This window comes from Triticum aestivum, chromosome 6B, assembly GCF_018294505.1.
Source record: "Triticum aestivum cultivar Chinese Spring chromosome 6B, IWGSC CS RefSeq v2.1, whole genome shotgun sequence".
Taxonomy (NCBI): domain Eukaryota; kingdom Viridiplantae; phylum Streptophyta; class Magnoliopsida; order Poales; family Poaceae; genus Triticum; species Triticum aestivum.
Window position 1 is genome coordinate 72943339 of NC_057810.1, and position 22997 is coordinate 72966335.

Below are 22997 nucleotides of genomic sequence, written 5' to 3' on the forward strand. Positions count from 1 at the left end.
GGTTGTTCGCCCTACGGCTCGCTGGCTGGCGGAGGCGGCGGAGGCGGCGGCGGGGGCGGCGGCACGAAGACATCCGGCATGGCCATGTCATCGCCCCCCTGCTCTCGGATCGGGTAGTCGCCACCGGCTCCCCGGGCCGTTGCCTCGAAGTTAGGCGGAGGTGGCGCAGTATCCAGAGGGGTCACAAGTATAGGCTCTTGGCGGCGGGCGGCCTCCGCGAGCCGTTCCTTCTCCGCGGCCAGGGCCTCCGCCAGCGCCAGCGCCCTCTCGGCGGACGCGGCAGACAAGTCCGCCTGCTCCTTGGCCAGGCGGTCGGCCTCCGCCTCCTCACGCGCCTCCCGTGCGTCCGCTCTGTCGCCTCCCAGAGGTCGGAGGCCGGGTCGATGCGCCGGCTGGTCGAAGAGGTCGCAGCCGACCTGAGGACCGAGCCGGCGCCCGACTTCTCAAGGGTCAGCAGGGCCCTGAGATCAGAAGACAAGTCAGAGTATTTTCACGACAGATTGATGAAGAACAAGGAGTAAGGGGATGATGCTTACGCTGACACCATGACAGGCACCTTCGGCTGCCTCTGGTACTAGGCCGCCTTGGCCGCGGTCTCTTTCTGCCTGGTCGCCGCGGCCGGATTCTTGGGCTTCTTGGGAGCGCTGCCGAACAGGGTCGAGCCCTGTTTCCGTTTGCGCTTGCCGCCTGGGGCGGGCGGCCCAGAAGAGGGGCCGGCGACGGTGGTGGTAGAGCTCCGGGCGGGGCGCGGCTCGTCATCGTCTTCATAATCATCAGGCCAAGCCTCCACGCTGCCGCCTCCCTCGGAGCCGCCTGCTCTGTTGCCGTCGTCCGCTCTGCCTCCGCCGCCTGTCGTGTCGTCAGCCAGGGCGGCCGCCCCCAAATCAGGGTCATCCACATCGCTCTCCGCCCTGTCCACCTGGAGGTTATCACCCGGCCCCAGGAGGGCGGCCGTTGCCTCGGACATATAGATCTGCAACCAAGAAGAAGTCAAGTCTCGAAGGGCGGCGCCACGAAGAGAGACGAAGCAGAAAAGAGTGGCTCCAAAGGCAAAGACAAGAAACTTACCGCAGGGGGCGGGTTGTGGCACGAGTACGGCCGCTTCCCGTGCCGCCATTCCTTCTCCGACATATTGAGGTCGGAGATCTTGTTCACCATCCGCGAGACTTCGGCAGGCGACATTCCCTTCGTGCACAGCCGGCACGGATCGCGGTGTCCGCCCATCCAAAAGATCGGATGAGGGCGGCTTTGGAGCGGGAGGATCCGGCGCTCGACGAAGGCGACGAGGAGGTCGGAGGCCACAAGGCCCTCCGACTCCTGGAGCACCCGGAGTCGGCCGATAGCGGTGTCCGCGTCCGCCGACATCGGCTTTGGCTTGTACCCCCAGGTGGGTCGAGCCCCGGTAGGAGGGCCGGCCTCGTAGGCCAGCAGGTTGAGGAAGTCGGCAGCCGGGTCCACGTTCTCAACATAGAAGTAGGACTGCTGCCACATCTTCACCAACTGCGCCAACTTGATGGTGGGGAAGGCATTCCGCATCGCCGGTCGGCGCACGGCGACGTAGCCCCCGCACTCGGCCGCCGTCTCCCTGGCGGAGGTGCCAAACTTCCCATAAAAGAACGCTGCCCACAACTCAACGGTGGGCAGGATGCCGAGGTAACCCTCGCACGCCGTGACGAAGGCGGGGAGCAGGGTCATGGTGTTGGGCGTAAGATGGTGGGGTTGGAGGTTGTAGAAGTCGAGGAAGGTGCAGAAGAAGTTGCTCGCCGGGAGGCCGAAGCCCCGCAGGAAATGCGAGCAGAAGACGACCCGCTCGCCTTCCTGCGGCGCCGGCCTGATCTCCGCCGCCGGCGGTACCCGCACCTTGACAAAAGCCACGCTGGGCATCCGGCGCATGTCGCGGAGGAAGGTGATGTGGTCGTCAATCACCGTCGACCCATCCCAATCGCCCATGGCCTCGGCTGGCGGCGTGGAGGGGAGAAACGCGTCAGCAACGAGCAACGACGAGCAGCTATGGCAGCCCTATGGCAGCAGCGGCGGAAGCTGAGAGAGAAGATGAGGAGTGGGAGGGGGCATAGGAACTTTGCCGCACCTCCCCCCCCCCCTTCCTACTTATAGCCCCGGGGATATGAAGCCGAGGGGGCGGGACGTGGGATCGTGGAATTTACTGCGCCCACGTCCCCACGACCCCCCGTCTCCCGCGCGCATTTACCCCGCCTTGAACAGTCGTGGGATGGCAACCGCCCCTTCTGGCGCAGTAAATCCGCCTGATTGCCGAGGCGCGGTAGTGGCTGGCCCGGCCCGGTGTCACGTCCCATCCAGAGCGTGGGATGGCAGGCTTGCCAGGCTGACGCGCGCCGCGTGGCATGTCTGTGGCGGGCGGCTGCCCGGGAAGCTTAACAGGCACGCCACCTGTTTCCCGCCTGAAGGTTCAAAATCGATCGTATGGCTCCGCCTGGTGGAGGTCGGCTGGAGCGGTCGGCTGGCCACCAGGCGGACCGACCTTTCTTCCAGAGCTCAGGGAGGGGAGAAGCCGCTGAGACCTCGCGGCCCCTCGACCACGACGCATCACCGGCTTCGGGGAATACTGCCGGAGTAATGGGCCACGGGTAGGCTCACCCGGGTCCCAGGATTTATCAAGACTTTGGGCCAGCTCCGCCCAGCTGGGCCCCAAGCTGAAGCTCCGCCCTCTGGGGCTGGCTGGCTCAGTGGCTGGCTGCCAGAGGGCGGATGACCCCAGACCACGACGCTCCGGGCGGCCGGTTCTTGGCTGCCCCTCTCTAGAGAGGGCGGCAACAGGCAGACGGCCGTCCCACCACTACAGCATGGCCGAGCCCCCCTTCGAGAGTACAAGACGGAGCATGGCTACAGTAAGGCGCGTCGCCTCAGATGCCCAGGACGAGCATGGCTACAGTGCTCTGTACAGACGAAGATCTCCGCCGGCGAGGCACTGTGCCATGTCTCCTCTGACGTCGCTCCGGGCAGGCGGAGTCCTGTTCCCCACGACAGCCTGTCGGTGCGGCCTGTCAGAGGCAGGCCCTACAGGGCAGTGACCTCCAGGAAGGCGGCGGAAGCTCGACCAAGCGGATTCAAGAGGAGCCGGCCTCCAGCAGGCGGCCGTCCCTTGTCCCGAGGCATGCATGCCATTAAGCTGATGAGACCAAGTGTGGCTACAGTAGCCACACAAAGGCGACCAAGCCCTCGTCACCAACGTCATGGCTACAGGAAGCAGCCACCAACCAGCCGGCGGGGCCCCACCAGGTGGCGGGCCCCAGCGGTCGGCAGAGAAGCCGGAGGCCGGATACGCTGACAGTCGGGCCCGGCGGCCAGCCGGATTACCATTGTACCCCTGGGGGGTAGGCCTATATAACCCCCCCCAGGCCACCCATGCAAAGGGTTCGACCCCATTAGCACTAGCCACCCCATAGAGCAGGAAGAGAGCTGAGCCTTGCTTCCTCCTGCCTCTTGCATACAGCTCGAGGAGCACCATTGTATCACTTGAGCATTAGTGATCATGCGGAGACCCCGCAGAGCAGGACTAGGGGTGTTATCTCCTAGGAGAGCCCCGAACCTGGGTAAAGTCCGACGGCGTTCGTGTCTACGCCTTATCCCGCTTCCAGGCACCGACGACGTTCTACTCGCTCCCACCATGATAAGCCATCCATTGGCATGTGTCGCACCCAACCCCCGACAATTACCCTGCTTCCTTTCATGATTTAGACACTTGCATTGTCTCTGACAAGATTTTTAAATCCATTCTGTGTTTATTTCTCAGAATCTGAAAGAACTCATACAAAATGAGATGGTGCCCTGCCCCATTGACATAGCTAATAACGCTATTGACGATCACCTAGCCAAGAGGCTCACTGAACTGTGTGGTTCCGAGAACAAATTAGTTGTGGGAAGTGCTGAATATAAAAGAATAATTGGGATGAACCTGGTTAGTATACTTTGTAAGCTTTCTTGTTGCTTTTGTCTGAGTGAACAGTACTGACCACCACCTGCTTTTCAGGGAATAACCTGTCTTTATGTTGATGTTCCGGATTGTGATGTCATAATTTGGAGTCAGATGAATCCCGTGCGTACTTTACTTGGTTTCCCAACAGGAGACATGACTATTATGCTGCTATACGAAGCGCCCTCTGGCATCGCAATTTTCTGTTTTGATGGGGACTACCTCAATGATCCAGCAAAGGTTCTTGTTTTTTCCTTGCTAGATGCTCCTTAGGCTTTGGCTGTCACCAATGGAAAATTCAAGATCATCTAATCGATTACTCTCTGCTTTTTCTACAGGACTTCTGGGAATGCTTGCCACCGCCTGTTAGTAACGCTCCCACTTTTTAATCAGTGATCCTGCCTTCTTTCATGATTTAGACACTTGTGTTATAATGTATTTGACAAGCTTTTTGATTCTCTTCTGTGTTTATTCCTCAGAGTCTGAAAGAATTCATACGAAATGAGATGGTGCCCTCCCCAATTAACATAGCTAATAATGCCATTGACGATCACCTGGCCAAGAGGCTCGCCGAGTTGTGTGGTTATGGGAAGAAATTAGTTATAGGGAGCGCTGGATATAAAGGAATAATTGAAATGAACCCGGTTAGGATAACTTTATAAGCTTTCTTGTTGCTTGTCTGGGTGAACAATATATTGATCACGATTTGACTTTTCAGGGAATAACCTGTCTGCATGTTGATGTTCCAGATTGTGAGATGATAATTTGCAGTCAGAAGAAGCCCATGCGTACTTTATCACCTAAAAGACTATCAGATCCTACTGAAGATTTAACATTGTACTTACATCAACATGACATTACTTGCAAGCTTGAGACGGTGAGCTTGCCTCTTGTCCTTCCTTATTTCTCACAAGTGGTATTCTCCCTTCTCAATGTTAGTAGTACTTTATTTTCTTTCCTTCTGTTTTCAGCTTCTATAGCAAGCATCAATAAACCTCCTCTGGTTATGTGATGCTAGTCTTTCCTGACTTGTTGTGTATTTTATTTTCATAGACATACCGTACTGTAAGTTGACATTTGGGAACCTCATTTTGTTTATTCAGTGATGTACTACCAACTTATAGAAATTTTTAACCTTTATGTTTCTTTCACTTAAAGCAAATGCTCTTCTTTATCCAGGTTAACGACTCTATTGTTAAGGAAGCTCATCGCTTGCATCAAATCGAATTGCGTGAAAAAGAACATTTGAAGTTCTTGCGCCTTCTTCTTAAGGATTTTATGATTAAAGCTGGCATTGACACTGAGAACTGGATTCTAATCCAATTTGCAACAGCTCTGAAGATGATCTGTTACCCTGGAGCATCATATAGAGTTTACCGCCCTGATAAGGTAAATCATGCTATTTGTTGTTGTCTTTGGAGTATGTGCATGCTGGAAGTTGTCTTTTTAGCAATGATCTAAACTGTTTTTCTTTCAGATTTTCTTATGTGGCGAGTATGCAAAGATGAAGGCCCATGCATCTGGATATGATATAATCTTTTCTAAGATTGATGTCTTGTTTGTCTACGAAGATGTTATTGCTCTCAACTCCGAGAAGTACTTCTTATTGTCCAAATTGGATGCATTTGTCAAGAAGGCTACAGAAGATTGGAAGAAGGCAAATGCTGTCAGGTTATGCAAGGATCATGCTTCAGGGACTGATTTATGCACTGCCTCCTAAGTTTGAAAGAAGCTAGTACTATGTTGTTGTCGGGCTGGACAGTTGTTACAGAGCAAACATCACTTGATGAAATTTGGCATATGAATCTACCTCCCAGCCTTTATAATGGATCCCGTATGGGCAAGTTTCAATGAATAATTTCTCAAAGCATTTTTTCTACCACGAAAAGCAAGTTTCTCATATGAACATGCTTTTCTAGCACTCAACCAATAAATTAAGGATTACTTTGAATAAAAAGTTTTGAATATATACTCACTTATGTATCATTAAAATGACCACTAAAAGCCACCTTTATAATGTGGATGGCACAAATCGCAATGTTTGGAACAAACAACATTATGTCGTGAAAAGCAAGTTTGTATTACGTACATGCTTTCATGTCACAAAATGACAAGTAAGCCATCTAGTTATGAATTGTTGGGGCAAAGAAGCAAGATTCTATTATACGGTTGCTTCCAGATAATTGAATATATTATGTGCAAATTTTAAGGCATGTATGCAATAATAGTGTAAGAACATTTTTTTACCAAAACACGAGCAACTATATACTTGAACTTGTCCTTTGTTGCACATAATATTCATTATGGATGGTCAAACTACCAGTTTGTGAGAGAAAATCAGGTCACGCGACAATGAAAAAAGATACACAGTTGCTTTTCTCTAAAAATATCGGCGCACACTCTCCAAATAAAAAAAAGACTGTCATAGTGGGTATTTTGATGATACACAAGCCACTATACTACTAGGAAGATGTTTTCAACCAAAAAAGTCTCAACTTATTGGCCCAAGCTAGAAAAGCATGTTTGTACCACCAGTGGCGGAGCCATGATTGGAGTATAGGGGGGGGGGGGGGGGGGCGAGTACGTATATTGATCGAATCTCGTTGGTAATTACTCATTGCTTCTACTAAAATTGTTGATTGTTGGGGGGGGGGGGGCAGGCCCCTGCTCGCCCCCCTCCCCCCCCCCCCCCCCCCCCCCCCCGGCTCCGCCCCTGTGTACCACAAAACTTGTTTTTTGTGACTTGAAATCGCTTTTCAAAAAAAATGGTGGAATATGCCCGTAAGGACCTAGTTTCGAACATCCCATCATGAGAAACACAACAATGAAAATGGATTTTGATTTGGACTCTCGATTTGGAAGCAGTGCACTTTTATGATTTAAACTCCTCCTGTATATGTGCCGGAGCGGACCCAGCCCAATATTTCAATGGGGGCACACTTATTTTGCTTACTTGGGTCCCTCAAAAAAATTGCTAACTTAGGGGCCGAGTAGTACATAAACTGGGCTTCAAAGCTAGAAAAATAGAAGGTTGGGAGTGGATTGAGCAATGGATTCGTCCTCGCAGCCGGCGTTGCGGGTTTGGGGACGTGGGGAAGTAGGGACAGCGAATTTGCTACCGGCCGGTGGTGGGGAAGAGAGCTCGGTTGCGCGGATTTACTACCGGTCAAAGGTAATCTCTCTAGTGGTTTCAATCTGTTTTGATTTAGGTGACGACCGATATGTTAGATTAAATCGCAAATTTATTCTTTTAGATGAATAATGATTAGAGTCCATTGTCATTGTCCGAGTCGGATGATTTTGACATAGAGGATATGCTCTTTGACGACAATGTCGATGACCTCATCTTGTTGCATCTCGGCCAGAAAATTGAGGACGGCAAGAAGAGAAAGCGCATAGGATCGACGGTTGGCCGTCTTTACATTACGTGCAACCGAACTTTCGGTGATACCATGCTCATGAAAGATTACTTTGCTGAGGTACCAACTTGTCGGCTCACCTCGTCCGTAGGTGTTATCGAATGTGTATATATCTTTTTGTTCGCATTGTAGAAGCTTGCTAGAAAAATTGTGGTCTTTCACTCGACAGAGGAATGCGCCGGTTTGCTTGGATTTAGTTCATACCGAAAGATATCCGCAACAATAAGAGTTATAGCATGTGCCATTCCGGCTGATTACGATGATGAGTATCTTCGCATTGGAGAAGATACCGTGCTCAAATGCGTGCATGTGTTTGCTAAGTTTTTTATCCGAGCTTTTGGTCTTGAGTATCTTCGAGCTCCCAATGAGGACAGAAAGAACTTGATGGCGATGAATGAAGCAATATGATGGTGTGGCATGCTTAGGAGTGTGGATTGCATGCATTTGAGGTGAAAGAACTGTCCTACGGCTATAAACGTGATCCCATGACTGTGCTCAAGGCCATGGTTCACATGACTTTGATCTGGCATTGCTTCTTTGAATTGCCGGGTTCTCTTAATGATATCTGTAGAGATCACATCTTTTAGCTTGGCTTGCTAGTGGAGATGCTCCGGCTTGCAAGTACATCGTCAATGGACATGATTATACCACATGGTATTATCTTGTCGACGATATCTATCCTTCTTGGTGAAAATTTATAAAAACCATCAATACCAAAAGGCAAGAAGCAAACTGTTCATGCTCAAGCACAAGAAGCATTGCCGAAAGGATATTGGGAGGGCATTCGGTATGTTGCAAGCTTGGTTTGTCACAGTTTTTTTTTGGGATAACAAATCCGTCTCAAAATCATGACTCCATGTGTAATTCTTTACAACATGATCATCCATGATGAGAGGGATCTAAACTTAAAGTTTTTATGGCAATATTGATAACCTTTTTTTTGAGGAACGATAATATTGATTTTTTTTCCGAGACAACATAATATTGATAGCTATTTTAAGGGGTACATAATACTGATAGCTATTTTTAGGGGTACATAATATTGATAGTTTTTTTTGAGACAAATAATATTGATAGCTATTGCTAAGCCTATAACAGAAACCGGTTCGGATCCTCGCATTTCTCTCGTCGCCGACCACCACCTCGGTCCAGCCTTTCATGGGCCGTAGCCCATGTACACATCCACCACGAGTCCAAACCCTAGCCCGTTAGTACCCACCACACCAACCCGCCAGGACGGCTACAAATACCGGATCCCCGAACTCTCTTCCTTCCACAGCCGCCGCCGGCAGGCAGCCTCGTCTCCCCTTTCCTCGATCTAGGGTTCGTTCCTCGTTTTGAGCCTCATTGATTTTCATTTGCCGTGTTTCCTCGTTTGTTCCTCGCCAATCTTGATTTGCTTTTCCTTGTCTTGTTCTTCTGTTGTTGGCCTAAAATTGCAATTGTTCGCTGCTAATCTGCGGCGAGGAATCTATCCTTAGGCGAGATCGAACCAAAGGGGAGAGCACTTTCCTAGCTCTCCCCGTCTGCTTTTTAAGCTCCGGCCGTCCTCTGTTTATCCAGGATTCGCCGGTGACAAAGCAGATAAATTTTCAGTTTTCTGCAAATAAAATGTTTCGGGACTGCATCTCTCCGTCTCTGTTTGGGTTGTTTTCCTTTGATGGCGTGGCTAGGTGTGACGAAGAAAATCATTCGGATTCCCATTGATTTGTGCTAACAAATGTGAGATCTTAAACCAGCTACTTCTGACCTGATGTCATGCCATAATCCATCTCTTTGTTTCTATTTTCCTAGAGAATTTTGTCTGCTTTCTTGATTTGGTTTGGTGCCGTGACCAGTATCGTGGTGAGGATGAAGAAGAAAATCATTCGGATTCCCATTGATTTGTAATAAACATGAGATCTTTAACCAGCTACTTCTGACTCGAATCATACAATCTGCCATCTGGTTGTTGTTGCCGAGCTTGTTCTTGTTTTTCTTGGAGCCAGTGATGTTATCAAAATATTTGCTACTCTTGATGTGGCAATGGCCTCATCTGATGACCACAACCACCAAGATCTCTGAGGCCCTTTTATTTTTGTTGATTCTGTGGACAGCTCCACATGAAAAAGCGTGCAGATGCACCAGATCTATACATGAAAAAGCTGTATGAACTGTATCATGCAAGACAGTTCGATGGCATGAGGCGACATATGTTTTCTAGACAGTGGATTCATGGCATATTAATGTTCTGGTAACAATAGATTGGGATTCAGGCGCAGTTCTTTTGACCGATTCTCCCAGAATTTTGAGAATCGCACCTCCTAAACCAAATAGGTTTAAGATTGTGAGAACGGTCTGATTCTCATCGTTCTGGGTGAATAGGCCAAAAAAACCAGGCCTCAACAAATGGAACTATGCTCTTGGGGCCAGTGTGTAATCATAATACCAAGTACGGTGTGCGATTGCGGTACAATGACTTAGGATTAGATCTGTTCAAACGAACAGTGGCGGTTGTAATGAGATCTGTAGCTTCGAAGCAAAAAAAATTCCAATCAGTACCCTTCAAATTTGTTGTTTGCTGGACCAGTAAGTCCAGGAAAGCATCAGCATGCAATACATAAATGTATTTTCAATTGGGTGTGATATACTTTTCTTTTTTTAAGGGGTACTAGGATAATTAGAGAAATGCATGAACTCTTGTAAAAAAGGAATACACCTTATATAAACAGAGGTTGTACTTTATAACTTTTCTAATATACAAGTTTACAATGTACAAAATAAAGAAGGTCAGTGATCTAGAAAAATAAAATTAACATGCTAAACTTTAAAATTACACCTTATATACAAAATAGTATGGACAAACAATACTTCAATTTATACTTTCGGATGCCGCATCGTGCCGGGGCGGACGATTGTTGTGGCCCTCTGCTCGAAGTAGTGGCTTTCGGATGCATCCACTAGGCGCTCCCTATCCGGACATCAAGGAAGGGAGGATATCACCTTCCTTTATTAGTAAAGTAATTAAAAAGGAATGCTAATAATAAAAAAACTTACGATAAAACTGCTATCCTATTAATGATAATAAAATGCCGTACTCTCAATAAATATAACTACTACATAAAAAAATAACTACCATGTGAGAAATTTAAATAAATTCCAAAAATGCCATGAATAATTGATTAAATTTTCCAAAAGACCTAGAAATTAGCATGCTACCATGAAGAGAATCTAGACTTTTAGATTTTTTTTTCAAATGAAAAATCGAACTTAAAAAAATGGGAATTCAGCTTCAAAGGATACAAAGAATATATTTTTTACATGTGTACACAGAACTTTCAGCCTGTGCACCTATTTGCAGGCGGTCGAGTTCTGCCCTTGAATATTTTGGAAGATAACATTTTTGTTAAACATAAATAAGTACTCCCTCCGTAAACTAATATAAGAGTGTTTAGAATACTAAACTAGTGATCTAAACACTCTTATATTAGTTTACAGAGGGAGTATTTAGCTATTTATAATAGGAAAAACAAGAGAACGCAAGCCGCGCCGATTGGTGGACATGTGTCCTCCGCCACTTATCTCTTTTCCTTACCTTTTCCTTTTCCCTTTCCATAGGGACAACGCGGCGCGGAGGCTCGTTTTTACTCAGGTTTGGCAGCGTAACACTCTACCCCTGCTTTGGTGTATTGATCAGTGGGAGCACGAAGACCTGGAGCGCTCTAGCCCGGCAAGGGTGCACGGGGAGTGCAGCTGCGCGCGTACAAGTGCTAGGGATCAAAAGTTCAAATCCTTATGATAGCATTGTTTGCTATCTATTCATCATATAATGACTGTTTTGCCATTGTGGTAGTCCCTTAAGCTATAAAGGAGGCCCGAGAATGCTTTCCTAGGTGTCGCGCGGAGAGGTAGCCCCAACAAGGTTCTAAAAATCTAGGTCTTTAGGACGCCACCTCTTATTTGCTTGGCACGCCTCTAGGACGGGTGTCATTAAAGGTAATCTTCTTCCCAGTGTGCAGCCACGTGCCTGACAGGATCCACCTAGTTGCCTGAGGGCTCAACACCGCACCGATTAGCAACTGGCGTCTCAGTGAGGTGGAGCGGTGGCAACTGGCGGTGGCTTGCCGGCACGGGGCTTGCCGGGCCTTCGTCTTGAGGCTTCGCTTTGGCCTTGGCGGCCCCGGAGACCTTGCCGGCGCTGATCGGCCTCGATCTTAGTCGTTGTCTTGACCCCGCTGGCCTACTTGGCCGGCAAGGGAGATTTCTCTTAGAATCTTGGACTAGCTATTGGCTTGGATCTCAGTTCGTCACGCGTGACCACCCCACCCAACGGTTCTACGAACTAGAGGAGGAGGATGACGACACCTCCTATTGCATCTCCACCACATAGAAAAAAACCGAGTATCTCAAAAATTCCCTTCACTACATAGACGCCAGAGCTTTGTCGGGCGATAGTGGCGATGTAGTGAAGCTTTCGCCGGTGACCGTCAGGGTGTTGTGATGGAGCACCGCCGCGCAGCGGTGGCGTTGCCGTGAAGCTTTCATCGGCGATGTCGGTGTTGGGCGCTGCAATGAAACATCACCGGTGGTCGTGGGGTACTACGATGAAGCACCGCCGCGCCAGCGTCGGCTCTGCAGTGAAGCATCACCGGCGGCGGCGAGTGCTGCGATGGAGCGCGCTGCGCTGGTGTTTGGCACTGCAGTGAAGTGTCGCCGTCGGCTGTCGGTGAAGCATCGCTGCGGTGGCGGCGAGTGGTGCGGCTCCTGCTGCAAGTCGGGCGACATTACTTCCCACGACGGCACGCTTCGGTTGCTCCCCCGTTGTGGCTGTGATGAGAGGAGGGGATGACCCCACGAGATGGCATTGAGCGAATCCAACGGTGGCGGGCGTAGGATCCGACGGCCCAGGATCTGGCTAGTTTCTCTAGGAAATCAGTCGGTTGATTTGTAGTACACGCCTTTGTAATATCTCTTTTGACTAAACAAAGTTCAAGCAGAGGGAGATTCGAAAACAAAAGAAAGTACGATGTAGAGTATACTATTCTCCTAACCCAACAATTCATGCAACCAAAAAATCAACCCATTGATTTCTTCATGTGCAAATCAGTGTGATCATGTGATGTTCATTCAGTGTTAGAACTAGTGGTTGCGGTTGTCGCCTGGTTTGGTTTCTTTTTCCTTTTCAACACATACTAGTCGTTGACGTTGTCGCCACCGCCGCTACCATCGGATTCAAGTCGTCTCCGTAGCTGCCGAGTTCCTCCTCCGCCGGAGTCTCAACCTCAGTTTACCGGTTGATCCCATGCATTTTTTAAAACTTACTTATGTAATAATGCGGTTGAATGTTCTTGCTGGATGTTGAGCATGGTCTCTTTTGAAAACACTGTCTCTTATTAACTTGGCTCTTTCGGCTGGAGTGAGGATGATGATTTTGTAGCAGCTTAGATGCACCTTGTAATTGTATGCATGCAACAGTTACTTTGCTTCCTGTACGATGTAGATGTACATACAGTTTCAATCTTGAGTGATGGAAAATGGCAAGCATGCAGCAGCAGCTAACCACGTGGACACGCACATGTAACCCTGACCTGAATTGGGTTCAAACCGTATGTGGGAAATAGTTTGGATGGTTTGGCTTGAAAACACTAGCAGTTTGGACTCTAGCACTAAAGTTTGCATTGGTTTGGTTGGTGGGTTGGATTGGGTTTAGTTTGGATGACAAACTATTCCCAGGTTTATTTCTACTTCGGAAAAAGACAATGGTATGAATGTAAAACCTAATGCTTTCCAAAGAAAGAAAATGCATTAGCCAATTAAAGCAGGCAACGAAGTAAGGATGCCAGTCAAGTAGTCAAGTGCCCGTTAGACCACTAAACTATACTATTGATCTCCAAATAAACAAATGTATACTAGAGATTGTTAAAAATACAATGTATACTATAGGAACAATTCGAAACATTCCATAAAACTTTCAAAGACCAGTCGGACTATGTCTTTACAAACCAATACGTGAAATAAGATATCATCGTAGTTCACGAGAAACACATTAAAACTGGGTAGAATCACGTAGAGGTGAGCACTAGATCTTGTTCAAGACAAAACGGTCCAAGTGCAAACTGCAAAGGCCAACTTTTTCAGTACTGTCGTCTAATCTCCGTAGCGTTGTACATGTGTTGGTGGCAGGATCGTAGGCTCGGAGCAAGTGTCCTTGTCCATGGAAAAAACAGTAGAATATCAACTTACCACCATCGTGTGTCACCCTCAATGGCATGTAATAATAGGACGAGGGGGCTGCCGGGATCGAGTACGCTTTGATCCAAGAATCATCAGCACGGAGCCATACGTTGGTGCTTGCTTGCATCTCCGATTGAATCACACACAAGAAACCGTTGAGCTCCGCTATGCGGACCGATTGTGCATCATTCCACCACTCCTCGGGGCTTGATGCTATCGGCGGGCCTTTTATGGCCGGCTTCCACTCTTCGCTCTCGAGATCAAAGCGAAGCAAGCCGTCATCGTCTAGTTGCCTTGAGACCATGAAGTACATGACGCCATTGGCGGTGACTTGAGAGCATCCGTTGACACGAATTGGGGGTAGCTTCGACCTCCTCCACCTTGTGTTTTTGTCTCCTAAAGTGAAGACCTCGAAGGTCTGGTTGTTCACGAGGCGTACCATCTTGTACGCACCGGATGGGATGGCGCGACCGAAACCAAACATGATGTAGAACCCGAACACTTGCTTCGGCGAGGAATACGCGAGCACCTCTCCGGTGGCCGGGTCGATCACGCGAGAGGAAGAAACTTCTGCGACGCCGACGAGCTCATCCATGCTCGTGGAGAGCAGCGTGAGGCCACCTGCGCCCTTCGTCACCCTCACAACATTGCCATCCATGTCCATCAGGCGCAGATCGCGGCCTCCGCCGGCGTGATGCGGGGACGAGGTGATGGTGACGAGGAGCGGCTCGGCGTGGCGTGATCTGTGAGCGGCGAGGAAGGCCTGATCGGAGATGAGCGCGTGCCACCCCCTTGACGCGCACCGGAAGCGGCACGCTGACTTCACCGGAACCCTGGAAAGGACGTCGAAGATGAGCTCCTCCGGCAGCGGTGCACAAGCGCCCGTGGCAGCCGACGCAGGCGAGCTGAGACTACCGTGACGGCGGCGTTCAGGCGAGTGCCGTGGCATCATAGTGGTGGGGGGCGGCGTGATAGATGGCAGGGACTATCGAGGATGAGGGTTTGATACACCGAGAAGTTTGTTAATGTCGTTGTGATCTATAGTACGTACCTCCAGATTTTGACGTGCTGGATCGGGACTCTTTTTTTTCTTTTCTGTATGACACAAACCTAATAAAACTTATAAAAGCACTTTAAAAAACAAGAGTATTTTCAATGAAAGTACCTTGATTAATACTATTTAATAATGTGATAGTAAAAACTAAAGTACACATAATTTATTGTATTTTAATTGTTAGTATACAGTAGTTCCAGAATATTTTATTGAGGATAACTAGCAGTGGCGTATGTTAAGTTGGATCATTTTTCATGCATGATGACATGTTGAGTTGGCAAAGTTACATCTTGAAAGAAGAAGATAGTGAGGATCAGCTCAACTATTTACATATATATATAACCTTCAAGAAAAATATGTATATAGGATTTGTCTTGTATACTGTATAACTGTATTCAAGAGGGGCATTGTTATTCGCTGCAACAAAAAATGAGGCATGTGAGCCAACCTGTGGTTGGATGGTTAGTAGGACAGTGTTATCATCAACCCATCAGAGTTCAAATACTCGATTTAACACCGGGTGCTCGCATTTTCCTGAATTCATTTCAGGTCTTCCGGCGATCTACGTGAGTGTACATCCGTACGTATGAGCGTCTGTGTCTGTATCGTGTTAAAAAGATAGGGCATGTTATTTATTAATTTTTCAGGGAAAGAGACGCCGAGGGAAATGTTCGAGCATAGGGGGCCACCTCACTCTATAGACGCGTCCTACCCTCCCTTGGGCGATTTCTTTCCATTTGGTTCTTTCTTTAGTTTTAATATGTTTTCCTCCCGGAGAAACAATTGTGGATCTTTCTGACAGATTTAAATATCTCAAATATATTAAACATAATATATATTTAAAAGGTTAATTTTTCTTATGTATGGCACTTAAAAATGTTTAGTGCACATTGAAAAAATTGACCATATATGAATGGCCCCCATATATTAAAGTCTGTTAAATTGGTATTTTAAAATGTTCTCCGTATATTGAGAAACATTTTATTATATACAAAATTATATCAAATAAAAAAAAGTACTCAAAGAAAAAACAGGAGGAAATATAAAAACCCAGAGGAAATCGGAGGAAAAATAAAACCAACTAGAACCTAGATAAAACTAAAAAAACGTAAAAAAATAAAAAGATGGAATGAAAGGGAAAAGGAATAAATAAAACATTAGAAAACTAGGAAACAATGGAAACAAAACCGGAAAGAAAAAAATGTGAATCTGAACCAACTTAGGTCGGCCCACAACGTGTCACTCTGGGTGATACCCACTCCGTGCATTTTCAAATACTTGAGTGATAGAGTTTGGGACAAGGTGAAAGGGTGGATGAGTAAGTGCCTTTCAGCTGGTGGAAAGGATGTGCTAATCAAATCGGTAGCCCAAGCTATCCCGGTCTATTCTATGTCTTGTTTTAAGTTGCCATGAGGTTTATGCGATCACATAAAATCTATTATCCGGAAATTTTGGTGGGGTTGCAAACAAGGTGAACGAAAGCCTGCATGGGTTTCTTGGGATATCATGACGCGACCAAAGCATTTGGGAGGCCTCGGTTTTAGAGATCTTGAACTGTTTAACCTGGCCCTGCTGGCACGCCAAGCTTGGAGATTACTACAAGAACCAACGAGCCTGAGTGCAAGAATTTTGAAAGCTGCTTATTACCCGGAGGGAACAATTTTAGAGGCAATGGTGGGCTCAAAACCATCACAAATTTGGCGTGCAATCATAGAGGGGCGTGATCTGCTAAAGCAAGGAATCATTCGTCGGATCGGCAATGGCCAAACAACGGAGATTTGGGTTGACAACTGGATACCAAAAGAGATGACTCCACGACCGATAACTTCGCTCGTGGCCGACCCTCCCAGGTATGTTTCAGAGTTAATGCTACCGGGTGCAGCATCTTGGAACGAAGAAGTCATTAGAAAGGTATTTCTACCGATTCGACGCCAAAGCTATTTTGAGGATACCAGTTTGCACACGCAATATAGAAAATTTCTGGGCTTGGTTTCCGGAGAAGAAGGGAAATTTCACGGTAAGCTCGGCGTATAAATTCTTGCAACGAACAAAGATGCAGAGGGAGGAATGGTTGGAAGGTCGGGGCGGTTCATCTAGCTCCGATAGAGATGAGAAATCATGGAGCATGCTGTGGAAAATCAAGGTTCCCTCAAAGATAAGAATCTTCTTATGGAGGTTGGCACATCATTAATTGCCAACTACTGATATTTTGAACCGGAGGAACATGTCTACCCGAGACGCTTGTCCGCTGTGTGGATGCAAGGATTCATGGAGACATGCTCTTGTCGCCTGCACTATGTCGAGGTGTGTGTGGGAGTTAACTGAAGACACCATCGTAACCAGCATGACCGAGAACGAGGAAGCCGATGCGAGGATCTGGCTATTTCAGCTACACGAGTCGATTGGACCATGTCAACTTCACACGTATGGTCATCACTCTATGGTCGATCTGGTACGCTCGTCGGAAAGCTATATATGAATCAATATTCCAAAGCCGACAACAAACTGTCAACTTTGTCAACAACTACATCAGCGATCTTGGCCTCATTACTGCACATGAGCATCATCCAGCGCCTATATCACCCGCCCAAGAAAGGCCATTGAGGTGGCTTCGACCGCCGGCTTGCAGCGTCAAGATGAATGTAGATGGGGCGTTGGCAAGGCGAAGCAGAGGAGGAGCAGTGGCAGTTCTATGCCGGGACCAGGACGGTGTCTACTTGGGATCGTCGACGGTGATTTATCACCACACACAGGATCCTCTTCTTTTGGAGACTTATGCTTGTCGGGAGGCACTAGCACTTGCCGACGACCTTGGGGTAGGAAACATCTATGTGGCCTCGGACTCCCAGGAGGTGATTAACGACATCAACAGGGGCACCGGAGGCCCAAATGCATCCATTGTGCATGAAATACTGAGTCATTGTAATAATTTTAGCTCTTGCTCTTTTGTTCATGAGCATAGGAATTTCAACTTCGAGGCTCATAATCTCGCAAAATATGCCTGTAAGCTAGGTATAGGGCGTCATGTTTGGTTGGGCACACCCCATGACCCAGCATCTGTACCTATGACTGTTTCTTGGATTGAATAAAGATTGCCAGATTCCTCAAAAAAAATATGAAACCGAACGGAAAAACCATACCAAAAATAAACCGAACCGAACTAATTTTACGGTTTTTATGGTTTCTGGTTTTGGTATGGTATAAACTTTTCATACCATTTTAAACTTTGATTTATATGGTATATACCGAAAACAAAACGGTTAACTAAATAAACCGAAGTAAAAAATAAATTTATATTTCTTGAGGCGAACAACCGTACAAGTTATCATTTTTTTGTACATGAGTCAAATCCACTACCAAGCACAAACATTTTTCTCTTAACATAGTCATTCTTCTCTTTAAAAAATGCTAAGCACGTCCATAACCATCAAGGGATGTATCCATTCATGTATATATACTTATATATATAGTTATATACTATTTGTGTAAAATAGTATGTGTTTTGAGTCATAAATTTATAAATTGTTAGTACGTCATTTTCAAATTTGTATCGACTTTGTTATTATGATATATATCGAAACCATACTGATAAATTCGTATATACCAAAACCGAACCATATTTTAATTTCACACCGTATTTACCGAAGTATTAACACCATACAAAATGAAAATTGTATAAACCGAACCATGTAAACCGGATAAACCGATCACACAGAGTGAGATGATGCAACACTAATTTGATGCTAAAGGCATTAAACTCTGTTTGAAGCTATGATTTTTTTTCTTAATTTGGGAATAAGTTTTGAACATCTGTGAATATTTGCTTAAATGAATGAACATTTTAGCAATCGTGAACATTTTTTGAATATGCTAATATTATTATAATCCGTGAATATTTATGATTTCTTGAACTTTCTTTTAGAAATATATAACTTTTAGAAATACTGATTTATTAAAAGAACAAAAAAAAACATGAAAAACAAAAGCCAAAAAAACAGGAAAAGCAGGGGGCACAGGTTGCTGGTTCGCGTGTCACTATTATCTGCCGCACAGGTTGCTAAATAGGTGGTCTCGTTAAATAGGAATATCCGCGTTATATATCGTAAAGACAGCGCAGCTTATTGGGGCTAATAAGTTAAAGCGTGGATAATGGGCCGGCACAGGGGGAGGCGAGGTGGTGCTACTTACGGCATTCCCTAAACGGCGCCCGTTGCGTCCGTTACAGGCATGGGAGCAAACGGGCGCACACCCCCCGCGCCGCACTGGGCCGGCCCATTACGTGTTTTTATTTTTTGTCTTAATCCACAAAAAAGTGGGGTACCAGGATTCGAACCACCTACCTCCACCTCAAGGACAGCTTGTTCAACCACGCGACCACAGGGCAGGATATGGTTCAGCTTTAGTTTTTTCGTCTAGTATTCGTTATTCTTTCTTTTTCCTTTTTTTGTTTTCCTTTTTAACTTACGCGACCACGTGCTTTTCTTTTTTATTTTTTTTCTGTTGTACTTTCTTTTCGCCTTTCCTTTTTCTTTTTCCTTTTTCTATCTTTTTCAAAATCTACGGACTTTTTTTCAATTTTATTAACTTTCTTTCAAATTTGATGAAGTTTTCTTCAAAATCGATGAACGTTTTTCATATTCGGTGAACTTTTTGCAAAATCGATGAACTTTTCTCACCAAATTCCATGAACTTTTGCCAAAATCGATGAACCTTTTTTCAAATTCAATGAACTTTTTTTAAAAACCAGTGAACTTTTTTAAATTTGATGAACTATTTTCGAATTGGATGAACTATTTTCAATATCCAAAATATGTTCAGATTTTTCGAAATTCGTTTGACTTTTCAGAAAATGTTTTTTGAAATTCCAAATTTTGTTCACGTTTCAAAAATAGTTCTGAATTCCAAATTTTTGTTCACCGTATTGAAGAAATTTTTTTAGCATAGAGTGTATAAAAAAATGTTCATCATGTATAGAAATTTTGTTCAGCATGCATTCAAAATGTGTTCATCGAATTTAAAAAAAAGTTCTATGTGTATTTGAATATTTTCACCATACATTGAAAAAATGTTCAGTGTGTATAAAAAATGTTCATCATGTAGAGAAATTTTGTTCAGCATGTATTCAAAAAACGTTCGGTGTATTTTAAAAATGTTCAGTGTTTCTTTGAATAATGTTCACCCTGTATTAAGAAAATGTTCAATGTCTATTCTAAATTTGCTTTCTAAAAATTGTTCACAGTACAAAAAAAAGTATTCAAATTTCGAACTTTGTTCAGTTTTTGAAAAACATAGTTCACGTTTAAAATAAAAGGAATATTCGAAATTTGCGTACGATTTTCGAAACATTTGTTCACATATTTAAGATTTTCATTTTTTCAAAACCGTTTTTTCTTTATTGATGAACTTTTTTTCAAATTCGTGAACTTTTTTATAAGTTCCTGGACTTTCTTTCAAATTTTATGAAAATTCTTGAATTCATGAAAGTTTTCGTTTTTTTTCTCTTTCAAAAGTCAATACTTGACCGATCCAGGGAGCGAAGTAGGCGATCGAGGGAGAATGAACGAGGGAGCGAGGGGAGCGAACGAGCAGAAGTGGAACAAGCGAACGAGGCAAGCTGGGACGGCCCAGTTCGCGGGCGTGTGGGCGCCAGAACGGGGAACCGGCGCTGAAGGTGCCCGTTAGGAGGACTCGCTACTTACGGTTTACCGGTTCTGTTTTTGTTTCCATTTTTCTTTTAATATAGATTCATTCTTTTGGTTTTGGGCTTATAATTTTATTTACATATTATTATATTTTTAATATTTATATTTCTACTTCTCTCTTCGTTGTACTTAATTGTTTTCACTTCTTTTAGAAGAAATGTATTTAAATATTGTATACACATTTTTGGAGAAAACCTATTTTTTTTTAAAAATATCAGTGAACAGTTTTGAAATGACATATTTCTTTTTTAATTTATTAATTTTTTCAAATTAATGATTTTCTTTTTAGAAATACACACATCTTTTCTTAATTGTATGAATTTTTTTCGAATGCCTGAACTCGTTTGTCAAAACACGTGAATATTTAGAAACTTACTAAGACTTTAGAATAAAATTCCAAGATATTTTGAAATTTAATGAATATTTTTTCATAATACTCCAACTACCTTTCGAAGACTTGGACTTTTTATAAAATTGCATGTGATTTAATACATGAATACTTTCAAAAATGAGTTTGAGAAGTTTTTTTTTAAAAAAATCAGGAATATTTCAATATGCATGAAAACATTCTATAAAATTTACATGAACCTTTATAAAATACACGACACACTTTCTTTACTTTGGTAACATGATTAAACAATAAATCCGCAAAACAACAGCCCCCCACCCTCCCTTGACAAAATGAGCAAATAATACTTATGTATTATTTTTATCCAATTTGGAAATGACCCTAAAAATCTCGATCTGCGTTGAGCACTTCCGCACGCCGCCCAAGTAGACCACTAGCGGGTGGTACTACCCTATTAGCATATTGCATGCAGCGAGTGTCCTACTCCTATAGCAGCACTCACTATGGATGTGTTTGGTAGTCGCATATATCTCAATCAGATCTGCGTGGAAAAAAATGGCCCCTTTTGGTTACCAGAACTGCATCATATTCTTGCATAGCACAAAATTTAAACCACTTCTCGACCTGGCCCCGTAGAAACGGCCAAATCGACCGTTTCTAGCGAGCCAGGCTGAGGAAAGCCATATCGAGCGCACATGGGTGGGTCTAGATGCAGGGGATGCAAGGATGCATACATGTTGTATGTGGTTTGTTCTTCTACCTCCATTAAGCTCATTCTTAATCTTCTTTCTTCCTCCTCTTCTAATCTACACAGTGGTGCTTCGATTCGAGATAGGCTTTACATGAAAAAGATGCACATTGATGTTATGGTTCCATTATTGCAATTGGTTCGTAGTTTCGTCGACCGTAAATGTTCAATTCTATGTCCATGTTTTGGAGCTATTTTAGACGAATTTTGTCAAATTCGTTGCGTACGGTCAACTGCTTGAAATTTTCTTTGACATGTAGCTTCACGTTACAGTTTCACGCGACTTCCATGTTACACATTTTCTATTACGACGATTTTAGACGAGTAGGCCAACCTTTTTCTCACGGAGTGTATGTATGCATACGTGTGGTCTGTTTTAAAGACACTCCTTAATCTCCTTCATCTGATTGTCCCTCTCAGCCTCCTGCGGCTTCATCCTCTAGCAATGCGGGCGGCGGTGTCCTGGCCTTAGATAGATGTAGCTTGGCGACGCCATAGGTGCCTCAGCGGCGGAGGAGGAGTGCTTGAGCAGCTCCCGCGGCAGTGCAACACAACGAGGCCGAGCTCACACAAGTGAGCTTGATGCGTTCGCCGCTAAGCTGGGAATCCCGTTTGAGTTCACCGTCGTGGCCGTCGACCCCTTCAGCCCCTCGTCGCCCCCGGGCCTATCGGCGGTGCCCGACGAGACCATCCCATGCACATCACGGTCGTCACAGAAACCTGCAGGCCGACACCGGCCTCCCTCCATGTCGTGAAGCAGCTCCGAGCAATCATCGTCGTGTGGGTAGACCACGGCTGCGACCGCGCCGACCTGCCGCTCCGGGCCACACGCTCAACGTCCTCCATTCCTGCGCCACGCTCGACGACCCGCAGAAGAGCGCGACGATGGGTAGGAGGCTTGCTCATCGACTCGAAGAGGCCGACGTTCTGCTGGCGGTGGTGGACGATGGCCTCGACGCTGAGTCTGACAGCGGCGCGACACGGCGAACTAGTTGCTTGTGTCCTTGTCATCATTCATAGCAATCGCCATGGCACTGTGTATTATGGATAGTTGTTAAGTCTTAATCATATCTCATGCAGGCAACCAAACAACATGCACTAGTGTGAGCACAACCAATGCGAGCAACCAAACACAGTGCATAGAGGCATGACTACGATCCAGGGAGAGGGGATGCAGGCAACTAATCAACATACAGATGATGGTTTTTGCCTGCATATGCTCAGCCAGGTCCAACTGGGACAAATATGCAAAGGGGCAAAAAACAATGCAAGTAACCAAACAAATCTTATATGGCTCCTAGCAAGCCATACCGCTCTGATCGCCTTGTTAAACCGACCTTATGGTGTACCAGTTAAACTTTTAACTTCTTTCATAAATTTTAGGAAAAAATATCTTGCTAGCATATATATAAAGGCCCGACAGAACCCCTCCCGAACTTCTGAACTGCCCGGCCCGACCCACAGGATCGCGAGGCTGCCCCGACAGGATCCACCTGATCCCCCGATCCTGATCCCGAGCCGACCAACCTCCCTCCTCGCCGCTCCTCCCCTCGATCCCCG

The 22997-nt window shown here is 45.8% G+C and overlaps 1 protein-coding gene and 3 non-coding genes across 4 annotated transcripts; 3 read left to right on the forward strand and 1 right to left on the reverse strand.

Moving 5' to 3' along the window:
* The first annotated feature begins 9040 nt into the window (after nucleotides 1–9040).
* Nucleotides 9041–9125, forward strand: LOC123140345 (small nucleolar RNA R12). Its single transcript, XR_006469956.1, has one exon. It is a non-coding gene; the product is annotated as a small nucleolar RNA R12 (small nucleolar RNA).
* A 91-nt stretch (nucleotides 9126–9216) lies between these two features.
* On the forward strand, nucleotides 9217–9298 carry LOC123140342 (small nucleolar RNA R12). Its single transcript, XR_006469954.1, has one exon. It is a non-coding gene; the product is annotated as a small nucleolar RNA R12 (small nucleolar RNA).
* A 55-nt stretch (nucleotides 9299–9353) lies between these two features.
* LOC123140284 (small nucleolar RNA SNORD24) lies at nucleotides 9354–9439 on the forward strand. The gene has a single exon (XR_006469912.1). It is a non-coding gene; the product is annotated as a small nucleolar RNA SNORD24 (small nucleolar RNA).
* Nucleotides 9440–13365: 3926 nt separating this feature from the next.
* LOC123133539 (F-box protein At1g67130-like) lies at nucleotides 13366–14590 on the reverse strand. The gene has a single exon (XM_044553013.1). It carries the CDS (start codon nucleotides 14534–14536, stop codon nucleotides 13430–13432), a length of 1107 nt encoding a protein of 368 aa, XP_044408948.1. The 5' UTR covers nucleotides 14537–14590; the 3' UTR covers nucleotides 13366–13429.
* Between the last annotated feature and the right edge of the window lie 8407 nt (nucleotides 14591–22997).